This window comes from Crocuta crocuta, unplaced genomic scaffold (assembly GCF_008692635.1).
Source record: "Crocuta crocuta isolate KB4526 unplaced genomic scaffold, BGI_CrCroc_1.0 scaffold16, whole genome shotgun sequence".
NCBI lineage: Eukaryota > Metazoa > Chordata > Mammalia > Carnivora > Hyaenidae > Crocuta > Crocuta crocuta.
Window position 1 is genome coordinate 7,002,992 of NW_027531893.1, and position 13,913 is coordinate 7,016,904.

A 13,913-nucleotide genomic window follows, 5' to 3' on the forward strand; every position below is an offset into this window, starting at 1 on the left:
CTGAGGCAGTGCGGCTGGGACCCAGCGCGGTGAACTCATCGGGAGTCTCGCCCTTCCACAACAGGGATAACTAGCTGGTTGAGCGTTGCTGCCAAGGAAATATGCTAACAGAGCATCTCTGCCGGAGAGGGGGGGGCCTGCAGGAGCACCCCACCGAGTGAGAGAGCGCCAACATGACCCACTCGCTGTGTGAACAGCCAAACTGCCCATCTACGCACTCCCTGCAGCCACTTTAGGGCGGCACAGGTCACATGGGCCGTGAAGCCTGCACTACTGAAGACCCAGCCCCTGGCGGGAAGAGCCTACAAGCTCGGTGCTGTCCCAGCCCCCGGCAGGCACGAGACAAAGGCGGGTCACGAGGACTCAACGCGGCCGCTGCCTTCTTGCCACCACCGGGCGGTCGGGACTACCGGCTTCGCCCACAAACACGAGCCCGGGAGGGGGCCAAGCGCCGTTTTGGGAACCAGTTTTCCTTGCAAGGCAAGAACGCCGGACCCCCTCTGTCCAGAAGGCAGGCCAGGGAGCCAGCTTTGCGCTCCAAGGGCACTTACGATCTTTGTCAAACTTGGGTAACGTGGCTCCACTGGCAGCCAGCTCGGGATCAACGGTTTCCAGGAATATCGTCCAGGGGTTTTCATTGTCACTGAGCTCAATCATCTATTTCCAAGAGAGATGCTATGGTTTGAGGCCACGGCAGCAGCCGCGTGAGCATGAAGGACAGGCCCGCCCCCCCCGAAGCGGCTGGAGGCAGACAAGCCGTGCCGCCCGCACACCCCGTCGGGACAGGCAGCAGCCACGACGCTCACCGTTTTGTTGCCGTCGGCCTCGTTGTCTAACATCGCCGGCCGCTTGGTTCCGTTGCTTCTTGCCTGCATGGGCCATAACCGGATTTGATCTTGTGGAAACCCCTGGGGAAGAAAAAGGAAACTAAATTAATTAAAACAAAATCAGTTCATATGTTAATTCCACGTGGGGGCACTCGCGTGGCTCAGTCAGTTAAGCATCCGACTCTTGGTTTTGGCTCAGGCCATGATCTCCCGGATCCTGAGTTTGAGTCCCGTGTGGGGCTCTGCACTGATTCCCCTCCCCCCTCCCCACCTTCTCATGAAGTGTGCTCCCTCTCTCTCAAATAAAAATGAATGTGATGATTCTAGGATTAGAGTAACAGCTTTCCCTGCTGACATGGACAAGACTCACCCTTCAGGGCTACTAGCATTCCAGGGCTCGGGTGGCCGGTCCGACCCCGTGCAGCTCCCAGGCACGGCAGGAAAACGTGGGAGAGCAAAATACCCACCCCCAGGATGGCCGGCACTCACCATGGTCTGGGAGAGGTTCTGGACAAATTCAGCCAGTGAGGAGTTTTTCAGTACTTTGAACACAGTGTATTTCACTTTTTCTTCATCGTACATATCGTTTCCTTGGTGGCCACAAAACTGGTCCTCTGCAACTATCTGAAAGCACAAGAAACCACACAACAGAGTTTCCACGTGACACACAAATGCCATGAGACCATGCCAACCAAAATGGAGCTCAAGCAGTAAAATACTAAAAGCAGCTAGTCTTTGGCTCCAAGGAGCCTTCCTCAGAAGACCCAAGGAGAAAAGGATCAAAACGACGATAGATGAATCGGGCGTTTATTCAGAACAGAGACCCACCCGTCCATCTCCACACAGCCACGAGCCCCAGCGGGAAAGCCACCTGGGCGGCGGTCTCCGGACACCCTACCGCCAGGATGAGCGAGCCAGCGCCTTTCCCAGCATCAACTCTCTAAAAGGTTCACACCCGAACCGCGAACCAACGCCACCCGGAAATTCACCTCTCAGTCCCACCCTCCTTTCGGTCCCCGTCGCCAGTCACACTTCTCTGTGGCCTGGAGGCTACCTCCCACCGCCCACCAGAGCTCGCCCACCTGAGGCCCTTCTCTCTGACCCCTCTGTGCTCCTCACCCACCCCTGACCCAGCGACTGGGGGTGTGAGTACTTCTGACCCCAGCCCGCAGCCTGGGCTGGAGCGCACACCCCACATGGTCAGGGAAGTGGAACACAGCACCCCCGGAGGAGGCCCCAGGTGGGGAGGCGAGGCCGAGCGCAGGGCCTGCCTGGGGCGGGGGGCTCACCTGCACTTGCATGTAGAGGTGCGCTTCCTGCCGCTCCTTCCGCTTCTGAGCCTCGATCCTTTTCTCCTCCTGGAGTCGTTCCACCAACTGCTGAGGGATATCGTGGTCGGTGACAGCTTGTAACACCTCGCCTGCACGACAAACGGCCCTCATTTAGGGTCTCCGTTCCCCTCCCGAGAACGTCCCAGTGCAGCGCTGCCGTCAACAGGGCGGATCCGGTTCAAGTGAGGTCACTCGGCACCGCGAGTCCGCACCCGGACCGCACGCCCGTCCAGCCTGCCCGTGGGGGTCACGACGGGGGCCACACCGGCGGCGCTACTCACTCAGCTTCGATTCCCTGATGTAAACCAACATGTAGGCGTTGGTGCAGTGCCGCACCGACAGGTCATCGTCGTGGCCCCCGTAGTTGTGCTCGATGGCCTCCTCTTTCGTACACCTGGACACCACGTCGTCATCGAACTTACACCACTGGCAACAAGATGCGGCAGAGAGAGCGCGGTGAGAGGCTCGGAGCCTACGAGGCAGCATTTTCCTGCAAGTGGCCTGGGCCGAGGTGCCGGGCCAGGAGCTGCCTCGGGCCAGCCTCTCGGGAGTGGCCAGCACCCCGGCGTCCGGGGCCTGCAGCCTGGGGCAGCCGTGCATCTGTCCTTGGCAATTCTGTTCACAGACTCACATGGCTCACTTCAAATCAGATTCAATATTCCGACAGGAAAACTCTACAGATTTGAGAAAATCGTGCAGAGGACACCTGATTGCTGGTAGAACTGGAATTTTACAGTGTGGTTATAAAATTAATGGGACACAGATGTCCTATCGTGTGACATGTTATCACAGCAAATGAGGGCCTGGAGTCAGCAGTGGTACACGGTGCTTCTCTTCCACTCTCTTCACTGTGGACTGAGGCACTTTAAATGGCGTGAACTCTTGCAGAGGAAGGTTTTGCTGTGATCAGTTGCTGTGTGGACCCCCCCCTCCAAGCCTCCTCTGCAGGAGTGTAGCAGGCGCCGCCTCCGCTGCTCTGCACTGGCCCTATGGTCCAGGACAGACCCCAAGGAGACCCTCACCCCCCCGGGAAGACCGGGAGAGAGGAGGGGGCATCGCACAGCACGGACAAGCAGGCATGCAGAACGACGTGCAGTCCACACGGGCCACTGCCTGGGCCCGGCCATGAGGGTTTCTTAAGTAAAGAGCAAGTGCCTCCCACTAGATATGACAATAAAGGTCCCACGGGCAATACTGCGGCAGAAACGCACACGTCAAGTGCAAGCACTATCTCCTGTTCACCGTGAAGGTATCGGCAACTCACACAAGGGAACACAGACAAATCAGGGCCCAGGGTGGGATCCTGCACTAGCCAGGACACCGGGCAGGGACAGGGAAAGGCAGGGCGGAGTGCAGGGTCAGTGTCCTACCCCCCGGACATCCGACCCAGGCCCTGCCCAGCACTTACCTTGCCGTCCCCTTTGGGGTTTAGATAAACCACATAATGTCCCCCATGATTATCTCCACTGTGAACCAGGACTGCGTGAAGAATGTAATTTGCAGGGTCCTTAGGATCTGTTTTTTGCAAAAATTCATCGAGTGGTAACTGTTCTGGGAATTCAAACCTATAAAAAAATTTTTTAAAGAAATCCAGGTTTCACTGACATGTAATGTATTTCATCGGGAGGCTTCACTGCTAGACGCTCTTAACGGACTGACTCATCTGGCTGTGGAGACGGAGGGATCAACCGGGCTCGGGAGGCCCTACGGACCCCATGTGTGGCTGCCCCTATCTGCTGGGACATTATTGACACAGCAGCACAAGACTCAGGCGGGGTGAGAAAATGCCCACAACGCCAAGAGGTGCGCAACAGGTTTCTGAACGGAGGAGGCCACCCAGGAGCCAGCGTCAGGACAAGTTCACACCAGGCGTCTCCTGGCTGGGTCACTGCCGGGTGTGAGGGTATGAGGTCTGGTTGGGCGGCTCTTAGGCCTCCTCAGTCACGGGCAACGATGAGCGGGCAGAGACCCAGCCGGTGGCAACTAATCAGATCGGGTCCACTTTTGCGCTCTCTCCTATGCTCAAACCAGTCAGGACACAAATTCTGTATTCTAAACCAGGTAAGGGTGATTATACTGTCGTTCTTTTTTATCTGGCATTTTGAAGACACACATCCAGCTACATCCTCTTCTTGAAAATCCCAGCACATCACAGAAGTCGAGACCAACAAAGAGAGTACAAAACAGTACAGGAACATCAAGTCCCGCTCCTGAGGGAACAGCTCCCCCGGGGGGAACAGAAAGCACCTCCCCCGGGACGTCCATCCGCCACGGCACAGAAGGCCCGGGTTCCCGGAGAGGGAGCTACAGGAGGAACAGCCTCCGAAACTCTGAACGGATCCCTTTAAAATTATAGCTTCTCAGAAACTGAGGCACGAGGGAACTGCTAACTACATCGGAGATAGACGGACATTATAAAAAGACAAACACAGCACGGAGACTGACCCCCAAAGTCAGGCGATGATTCGATCTCAACTTTACACCCACTGTAGATTACCTATCATTGATCTTGATGTTTTGGTCCGTCTGAGGGTCATACATAAACCTCATCAGCTGTAGATGTAACACTGGCGGCAAAGTTAGGAACTTCACACCTTTCTCTGCTTCCTGAACATTGAAAAAGAAACGCAGTTTAGCTGGGCCTCCTTTGTCCTTGGAGCAAGGGCAGCAACAGCAGTTGGCGAGACGTGGGGGGAGAGGAGAGGGTTCACGGGTATCCACCTGGGGTGCTTTTAAAATGCTGTTTAAGCAACAGGCCCCAAAGTAGAGAACGGGTAGTTTTCGGGGGGCAGGGATTGGGGGATGTGACGGAATAGGTGAGGGGGACTGAGAGGTACCAACTTCCAGTTATAAAATAAATAGGTCACAGATTCAAAGTACAACGTAGGGATATAGTCAGGGACACTGAGAACGCCGTGTGGGGACAGATGGCCACCAGGCCTGTTGTCGTGAACATTTCATGTCTGTACACAAATCTCACGTGACACACCTGAAGCTAATAAGATAGTGCATATCAACCATACTGCAATTAAAAAGTAAAATAAAATAGGGCTGCCTGGGTGGCTCAGTCAGTTGAGTGTCTGACTTCAGCTCAGGTCATGATCTCACAGTTCATGGGTTCAAGCCCTGCATCAGGCTCTGTGCTGACAGCTCAGAGCCTGGAGCCTATTTCAGATTCTGTGTCTCCCTCTCTCTCTGACCCTCCCCTGCTCACACTGTCTCTCTCTCTCTCAAAAATAAAAAATAAAGACTTTTATTTTCTTTTTAACGAAACCTGAGCCGATGCTGCAGCAGCTGGTGTGCGAGGTTTACTTTGGGTCATGTTCCGGTAATAACTGAGGGCTTAACCATGCTGCCAGGTCACATGGTCATTAAACATGAAGGAAAACATGGGAAAGCACAGACATCATTGAACAGAGGCAGAAGGCTGGGACCACGATGCTGTAAGGTCCGGGGTTCTGCAGAGTCCCGGCCACCAGGACTAGATAGACCGGCCTCTGTCACCCTGGACTTCCAGGACCTTTGCGTCAGAGCGCGTCCTCAGCGCTTAGTTCAACCCACTTCTCAAGACTGTCCTCGGCACCAGCAACGCGGAGCCGTGCTGCAGGACACGCCCGCCCCTGAACAAGGCCTCCCCCTCCCTCCAGGGCCCGACTCGGGTGTCCTCACGAAAATAAGACTGCGGCAAACTCAGCCACCACCAGGCCACCAGGGCCCTCGTCACAGCTCAACTTCCAATTCAGACCTTGCTTCTAGGCTGTGTCCACCCAGAGGGACTCGGTTGGGACAAGCCACAGTGGTCTTTGATGTGGCATTAGCATGCTTACAGGACAAAGTTTCTTTGGGAAGAAAAGGAAAACCTGGCAGCCTGTGCCACACACAGGAATGGCATGGTTTTCCTGCAACTTGAAAGAATCAAAGAACGTCCCTCGACCACAGGCCATTGAGACTGTGGTTCTGAAATCACCAGACCCCAAGACACCCACTGTGGACAAGGGCAATTCTTGTGAGCTGACCGAGCGCTCCCTGAGCACATCTAGTTGCGTGTTTGCAACGTGACTTTCTGATCCACAATGCGACATCCCTGAGTGGCCTGACTGCACAGGCGAAGGCCAGATCCGAGGGCCACTGCAGAGTGGGCCCATGGGCACCAGGGCACTTGCTGTAAACGAGCAAGCCTGGCAAACAGGATGGTCCGAGAAATCAGCAACCAGTGGAGCCGCTGTGTCGGGGTTAGGAGAGCAACACAGATCCCTGATGGCTGCATCCGAGGGAGCGCTGCTGGCCCCGCCCACCAGCCCGACCCATCACGCCCCAGGCCGTGCCTGTCCACCAGACTTCAGACTGACCGGTCCCTGGTCCCTAAGGAACTTCGGTCCCTGCGGGGCCTTGGGGGAGACCAGCAGGGACGGCATGTGCTCCCAGAACAAGGATGGAGATGCGCTCCTCATCCTACAAGTCTTGATCCTTTCCAAAACGAGCTTCACCCCCCTCCCCCAAAGCAGAGTCTGAGCGACCAAGTCCACTGTGGCTGGGAGAAGCTGCAGAAAAGCTCCATGCGGATGGGGGGCGGGGGGGGCGGGGTGTATGGGATGGATGCGGTGAGGAAACAATGGGCGCCAGGATACCTGAGAGGCAGCCTGGCCCCTCTACCCCCTGCCACCCGCTGCCTCAGCCCCACCAGCCGTGCGATCGGAGCTCCCAAATGTAACGTCTGCACTCGGGATTCCATCCTCTGAGGGCTGCACACGAGCCGCTGATGTGAAGGTACAGTGACTTCCGCTCCCACATTACCTGCAAGCCGTGCTCCCCGGCATCGTATTTATTGTCGCCGTCTAGCTGCTCCACAGCCACGTAGTCCACAAATGATTCAAATACTTGAGGGAGACATAGAGAGAGAGAGAAGTCAGCCAATGATCTCGCTAAGGCCTTGGTGACGGCGCAGGCTCGCCAGGGAGGACGCCAGCGGTGGCTCCAGCCCCTGCCCCGGGCCAACCACCAAGCCCCCGCCGCTCCCCGAAAGCCTGGACCCCTAACAACACTAACACGGCTTCTTCAGGGGATTTCAAGCTATGACACAGAGTCAAAAATGTTTTAAAAGCTTTACCAAAATCAAGTACCATTAAAGTACAAACTCTGCCCCAAAGACTTAAAAAGCTACAAGACCATGTAGAAAGAGCAGAATGTGGGGTCAATGTCAAAGGGTGCAAATTTCCAGCCGTCAGAGGGGAAGGACTAAGAATCCAATGCAGAACGCAGTGATGAGGACTCCTAACATCGTGCTAACTGAGGTTTGCCAAGAGTGCAGCACCTGAATGTCCCCCCCCGACACACACACAAACACACGCGCACACGCACACACACAGATGAAGGAGGGACGTGACAAAGACAGTCGCTGGGATAGAGCACTCCTTTCACGGTATGGCCACAGCAATCACCATGTACACTTTGAGTACCCTACCTGGGGGCGGGGGGTGTAGAATTTGCCCAGAGAGACTCAGTGGACCAGAAATAAGAATCGAAAAACATCCACACAAATATGAGTAACTGGCTGCTGACAAAGGTGCCGAGCGACCCAGCGGGGGGTGGGGGTGGGGGGCGGCACGCCGGTCTGACGTCCCACCACCTGCGAACCACCACTGCGGGCACACTGGAGACACAGGGTCCACACGGAATGGATCAAAGACTATCTTATGGATTCAGGACAGATGTTCTTAGGACACAAAAAGCTAAGAACAATCCGGTGATTTCACTAAAATTCAGCAATTCCATTAAACACGTGGCAACTTCAGCAGAGTGAAGATAGGAGAGCCCCTCAGTGGGGAGCAGCTCAGAGACGGGGCCGGGCCGGTGCCCAGAGCATTCAGAACCGCTCCTGCCTTGGCTCCCTCGGGACGGACAGGCACCGGCTACTCTCTCCTGCACCAAGGACCCAAGACTGTCCGAAAGAAGGTTTCGGGCCCAGGAAACAGGCAGCGTACGACCATGATGGTGAAAGAGCCCTTCAACCAACCCTGCTCACTGTGAGTCAGGGCCCAGGGCGGCAGGCGTCCGCAGCCAGAGTGCCCAGGAGGGAAGCAGCTACTCCGGAGCCTCCAGGGAGTGACAGGCAGGCTGAGGGGAAGACTTACCCGGGGGCGGGGCAAGAACCGCCTGATGGATGGGATACAGTCCCCAGGGCGCACGGCAGCCTGGGAACGCCTGTGCTCACTCCAGCCGCGGCGCTGGAATGGCGCAGCCTCGCTTCTAGACCCAAGGAGCACTACCTACACACGGCTGTGCTCCCCCTGGACAGGGCACAAAAACAAGCCTCCCAAGAACCACCCGTGCTCAAGCAACTTCAACGCGCCCCGGAACACAGGTGAAGAAGGTCCACACCCAACAAGACAGAAATCAGAAGGGACATGTCCACCAGGATGTGCAAGGATGCTGGCAAACAGCCCCAAGGAAGCACAAAGTAAACCAACAGGGACAGATCTGGAGCTCGCAGGGGTCAGAACTGGTAACAAGGACCCCAAGTTACTATGACTCCATCCCAGATGCTCAGAAGAAAGCCAAATTGCCAGCCGGAAAGGTGACCACGTCGCTGGCCTCCAGGGAAGTACCCACAGACACCGAGCTGGCCCCGCTCTCCCCGCAGCACGCCCAAACTGCTGGCGGGTGTCCCGCCGTGGACGTGGGGCAATGGCCACAGTCACACACGGCTGGGGGGCTGACAGCAACAGCCTGCTCGGGGAACCTCGTCAGCCTCATCCACTGAACGTACGCCTACCCTGGAGCCTTTTACACTCACCGCACGCGCCCAGGTGTCCGTACCGGAGCCGGGCACAGCACCGGGGCGGGGGAAGCCTTACGCCCAGCGCCGGGCACTAAAAACCCAGACCTCTCAAGGAAAGAATGGTTTCCAAACACCTGCGGCACACTCCTCACGCGGGGGACGGTAAAGCAATGGAAAGCATCAAGTTCTCACGACACAGGACGGGCAGATGTGACGATGAGCCAAAGGAGAGAAGCAGAGCCTGTGTGGCCTACATGATCCCATCTCTATAAATACTTAAAACAGGCAAGATAACTGGGGGTGGGGGGGGTGGGTGGGAGTTGTTAAAAGACCAAACAGTGGTTCTCTTTTGAGAAGGGGAGGCCGTGATTGGGAAGGACCAACATCTGGGCAGCAGGTGTAGGGATGCTTGACCCATGTGGGGCCACGAGCCTGTGTTCACGGGGAAGTGTCTCTATCTGTGCTAGATTTCAGTCAAAATCACCTGGGTCAGTGAAGCATGAAACCAAAACAAATTAGCAAAAGGCCGCACCATTATGTACACAGAACTTACTATTTTTCTTTCCTTTTATACTTAGCTGGATATCATAATAATCTTCTCTTCTGTCGGATCGATAGTCTACTTCTTTACACTGGATATAGGACTATAAATAAGGAAGACAGGAGAGCTTAAGTGTTCATTGTCAACATTTTAGCATTCTTAAATCGTCTGAAAATCATTCTTTAAAGCTGGTAACCACATACCACCATTTTGCCTCTGAACAGTTTAGGTATGGTGCCTTCCACACACGTGCCCTTCATCTTATTTTCCACATTATCAAGCAACTGGAAAAGAAAGTTTGGGCTTTAAGAAAATGTTATACTTCATTAATAGACAGTAATTTGAAACTTGACTAGGAAATTTCAATGGTCAAAGAAGTTCTAGACTATAAATATTATGACCTTCGGCATGCAATTATGAAAACATACAAAATCTTCTTCCTCGGTTGGATATTTACAAAAACATCTACATGCAACAGTTGAGATTAACCTCTATACAGCCTTTGGAATGAATTAGTAATCTGTAGTGCCTTTAGAAGCATTTTTTATATTCATTTTACCTCCGTGGAAAAGCATGTAAATTGAGCACTAAACTTAACTCGTATTGGTCCACACCAAGAGATTAATGAGGTTGAGCCTGTCAACAGGATTGACTGGTTTGTCCATGGATATTTAATGAACTGGATTCAATCCAGCTAGTGCTGCAAAACAGAAAACACACCTTGCCCAGCCAATCACCTTGAATAGTCGTTTCATGTTGTGTGTGTGCGTGTCTGTCTGTCTGTGAGTGTGTGTCTGTGCGCCTTTGGTCACGACTGGAAGGATGGGAATTCACTAGTGACTCAGTGAATCTGGGGGAGAATCACCCGCACAGAGAGCTGCCTCAATTAGAAATTCTGTGCAAAGGACGAGTCTGGGTGCTGCGGAGCAATGACAGGAGTCACAAGTCTACAGCGAAACAGGGCGGCCAGGACAGCTGTGCAAGCCGACCTGCGCTTCCTCGGATCAGTGACTTGGGCGGCTGCACTGATGTGACAGAGGGAAACCACACTACCTGCTGCTACCAAAATTCAGGTGTCCCCTCACGCTGCCCTCTCCAAGGACAATGTTGTTCTCATTCTCCCTGGCTCGTAACCTAGACAGACGCTGCCTCTCCTTCCTGGCCTGGCTCTGTCCTGAACAGCACTGGGCGCGTCAGAGTCGCACTGGCATGACGGACTCTGGGGTTTTACTTGCCACCCTTCCGACAGGGCTGCGCAGCAGTGAACGTGAAGGAGGGCGCGGTTACCGCGCGGAACTTACCACTCGGCACAGCTCTTGAACGTCGTGCTGCATGAAGCTATCTAACGTTTCCCACCTTGGAAAGAGAAAGGGAACGTTTGTATTTATTTACACTTCCAAATTCCAAATGAGAGTAAATTCAGCAACTTAAGACTTCAAAAGCAAACTGGAGGATGGGCCATTATTTGTAAATTCATCTTCTGAAGCGATTATCTTCAGGGGCCCCTAATTTAACGACCCACTGAACTCTATCAGGACACCAACATCGTCACATCCTGCGGTGCGTCAAGTGGAGAATGACTTCTCAGGCCCAATTCTAAAACAAAGCCTTTTATATCCGCAAAGGACAAACCAAACCCCATGATAAAAACACTCAGGCGCACTTCAATGCCTACACTTCGCTCTGGAGGCTTCTAGCACGCACTCACCCATCCTCGCAGAAGGTGAAGGCAGTACAATACGTACCCAAAGGACTTCGTTAGCTTTTTGGTGCCTACAGGCTTGTCGCTGTGCTGTAACTCGTAGAATACTCTTTGTAATGCTAAGGGGACGCTTTTGGACGAATCGTCGCCTTCTGTTGGCATCATGTACACAGCCTAAAATAATTAAGAAATAAAATTGGAATTTTATGTGAAAGTATCATTTCTAATATCACAATGGCTAAGAAGTTCGGTAGGGCTTCTAATGATCTCATCATAATAGTTCCAGAAACTTTTTAAAAGATCATGGAAGTCTTTAAAGGCAATGTAAAAAGCATGAGAAAGTAAAAAAAAAAGAATTTTAAAAAGTACCTAAAACCCGCCATTCAAAGGCAACCACTTCTTACTTCATCCCTCTTGGACAACACTTTTTAGCTTAACATTGCCTTGTGAACAAGAGGGGTCATGAAACGTAAGTGCCCCCACCCCCCACGATGACACCTTCCTGTCTGGGTCACTACAGTGCCGACATTAACAGGAAAAGCCAGCAGACCGGCCAGTGCCCGCCCCAAGCCGGAGTCCGTGTGGCCTGCGCCCTGCAAGCTGGTCGATGACTAGCCTACACCAGACTCAGGATGTCTGCGGTGTCTGTTATTAGCACTCTCGTGAAAATGACCTTTACCTGTACGTGAAATTCAACTTCACAGCCAGTGGCTTTGCGATGCAATTTTAATACAAAAAACTTTTCAAATGTTGCTAATGGCTTTCATATTAAAAACAACAACAACAGCAAAATGAGTTAGCCAGCAAGCTGCTGATCACTCAAGCTAGCCTCCCAAGTGCCTGAACGCCGGGGCGTAAAGATATGCACAAGCACACCAGCTGTCTGGGGACAGCGCTGTGGCACGGGGGAGGCACGCCAGAGTCTGCACGCAGGACCTGCATCGCCTCCTCAAACCGGAGAACAAGGGGGGGAGGAAGGCCGAGGGAGAGAAGTGCCGTCCGTTTACCTTTCGTAGTTGATTTGTGAAAAAGAGAGTCTGCAGCAGGCTGTTCATGTAACAAGTCGCTCCCTGATTCTTTAAACCGACATAGCCCGTGTGCTTCTTCGAATCCCACCTACAAGATCAGTTCGAGGTTGAAGGAAAACCGCACAGGACACCCCGCCGCCTGCTTCTGCCAGTGTGTGGGGAGCATCTCGGCCAGATGCTGGCGAGTGGCTGCTGCGCTGCTGTGCACCACTGTCTCCCGCCATCCTGACACAGGGGGCGATGGCCACACAGCCCTCGCCACCAGGCCCGCGCCACTGAGGGCACTGGAGCCCGGAGTTCTGAGCACGGTCGCGAGCTCGGTTCGCCCAGCTGCAAAAACCCAGCTTAACGCCGCCGACTGCAGCACTGCCGTCACCTACCCCGGCCACGGCTCTACTGTATGTACAGATACAGATACTGGCTGGATTCTACCAGACCGACCCCCGTGTGGTCCCCCGCATTTGCAGTAAGTCACACGCAGCATCAGCAAGAAAGGGAAACAGCTGAAACCCCCCTTTCTGCAGACTCGCACACAAGCAAAGACAGGCATGTGGACGGGGGCACACTTAGCTCACACCTCTCAACTAGTTCTCTTTTTACTCTGCTACACTGGTGGTTTTCTCGGAGGAGAAAGTGCCGATTTTCTCAGTTAGTGGTCCCCACTGCACACCCCTTGCCCTGCCCACAGGGACCGGAAGCTCGAGGGAACGCCAGTCAAGCCACCGCGGCCCATCCTGTCCGTCCACCGTGGGACGGCATGAACGCTTAGTCCAGGGCCTTGCTCACACCTCCTGGGTGCCAAACAGCCTGGTCAAAGTATGTGTGTGTCTGTGGATCATGTTAAAAATTGGCAAGAAAACGCAAGAATCCTAAATTATACTGGGCTATCTCACCAACTATAATCATAAGGATTTAGGTGGTGGTGCCTGAGGAGGGTTTGATAAGGAAGACTAGGTCAAGACCGGTTAAGGCTAAAAATCCCAACCCACTATTTTAGTCAAGAAGAGCTGATCATTGGGGCGCCTGGGTGGCTTAGTCGGTGAAGCGTCCGACTTTCGCTTGGGTCATGATCTCGCGGTTCGTGGGTTCGAGCCCCGCATCGGGCTCTGTGCTGACTGCCAGCTCAGAGCCTGGAGCCTGTTTCAGTCTGTGACTCCCTCTCTCTCTGACCCTCCCCTGCTCACGCTCTCTCTCTCTCTCTCTCTCTCGTAGAAATAAATAAAACATTAAAAAAAAAAAGAGCTGACCATAAACATAGGGGAAGGTTTTCAAAATGGGAAAAAGAAAATAAATGCAAAAGGCTGAGTTCTTATTTTTGCCCTGACTCTTGATACCTGAATACAACTCAAGCTCTGACAGGCTACCCAAGAAGGGCCAGGGCCTGGCCGCCCCCCGCCCCGNTCCTCACACCCCAACCCCATGCTTTCTGCAAGGCCGAGCTTGTGCACACAGCCCTCCCAGCGCCGAGGGATCACATCTCCTGCGGGTCCTCCCGGCTTGGCTCCACCCCCCGGACCCTCCAACCTGCCACCCCTCACNAAACTGCCCCCTCTTGCCACCCAGAATCACACTCCCAGGGCACAGCAGGGCCCGGCATACAGAAAACGCTCAATACTTGTGCCAAGTGAAGGGGACAACGTGAAGCTGGGAACGTGGCCGGAATTCCCGTGTGTGCCAGGGGCACGGGCGGGGGGGGGGGGGCTTTC

The 13,913-nt window shown here is 54.1% G+C and overlaps 1 protein-coding gene across 2 annotated transcripts in view; it reads right to left on the minus strand.

Annotated features, from left to right (window-relative positions):
* The window catches only part of USP7 (ubiquitin specific peptidase 7), a 34,996-nt gene that overhangs the window by 7,422 nt on the left and 13,661 nt on the right, over nucleotides 1–13,913 (minus strand). For both annotated transcript variants that reach the window (XM_077773207.1, XM_077773206.1), the window contains exons 6-18: nucleotides 12,187–12,295; nucleotides 11,223–11,353; nucleotides 10,779–10,833; nucleotides 9,681–9,761; nucleotides 9,490–9,580; nucleotides 6,953–7,035; nucleotides 4,656–4,765; nucleotides 3,567–3,723; nucleotides 2,440–2,584; nucleotides 2,117–2,247; nucleotides 1,317–1,451; nucleotides 807–908; nucleotides 552–657 (exon numbers count right to left, since the gene is read on the minus strand). In XM_077773207.1, coding sequence (XP_077629333.1) covers nucleotides 552–657; nucleotides 807–908; nucleotides 1,317–1,451; nucleotides 2,117–2,247; nucleotides 2,440–2,584; nucleotides 3,567–3,723; nucleotides 4,656–4,765; nucleotides 6,953–7,035; nucleotides 9,490–9,580; nucleotides 9,681–9,761; nucleotides 10,779–10,833; nucleotides 11,223–11,353; nucleotides 12,187–12,295 — 1,436 coding nt within the window. The remainder of the gene's footprint in view (nucleotides 1–551; nucleotides 658–806; nucleotides 909–1,316; nucleotides 1,452–2,116; nucleotides 2,248–2,439; nucleotides 2,585–3,566; nucleotides 3,724–4,655; nucleotides 4,766–6,952; nucleotides 7,036–9,489; nucleotides 9,581–9,680; nucleotides 9,762–10,778; nucleotides 10,834–11,222; nucleotides 11,354–12,186; nucleotides 12,296–13,913) is intronic.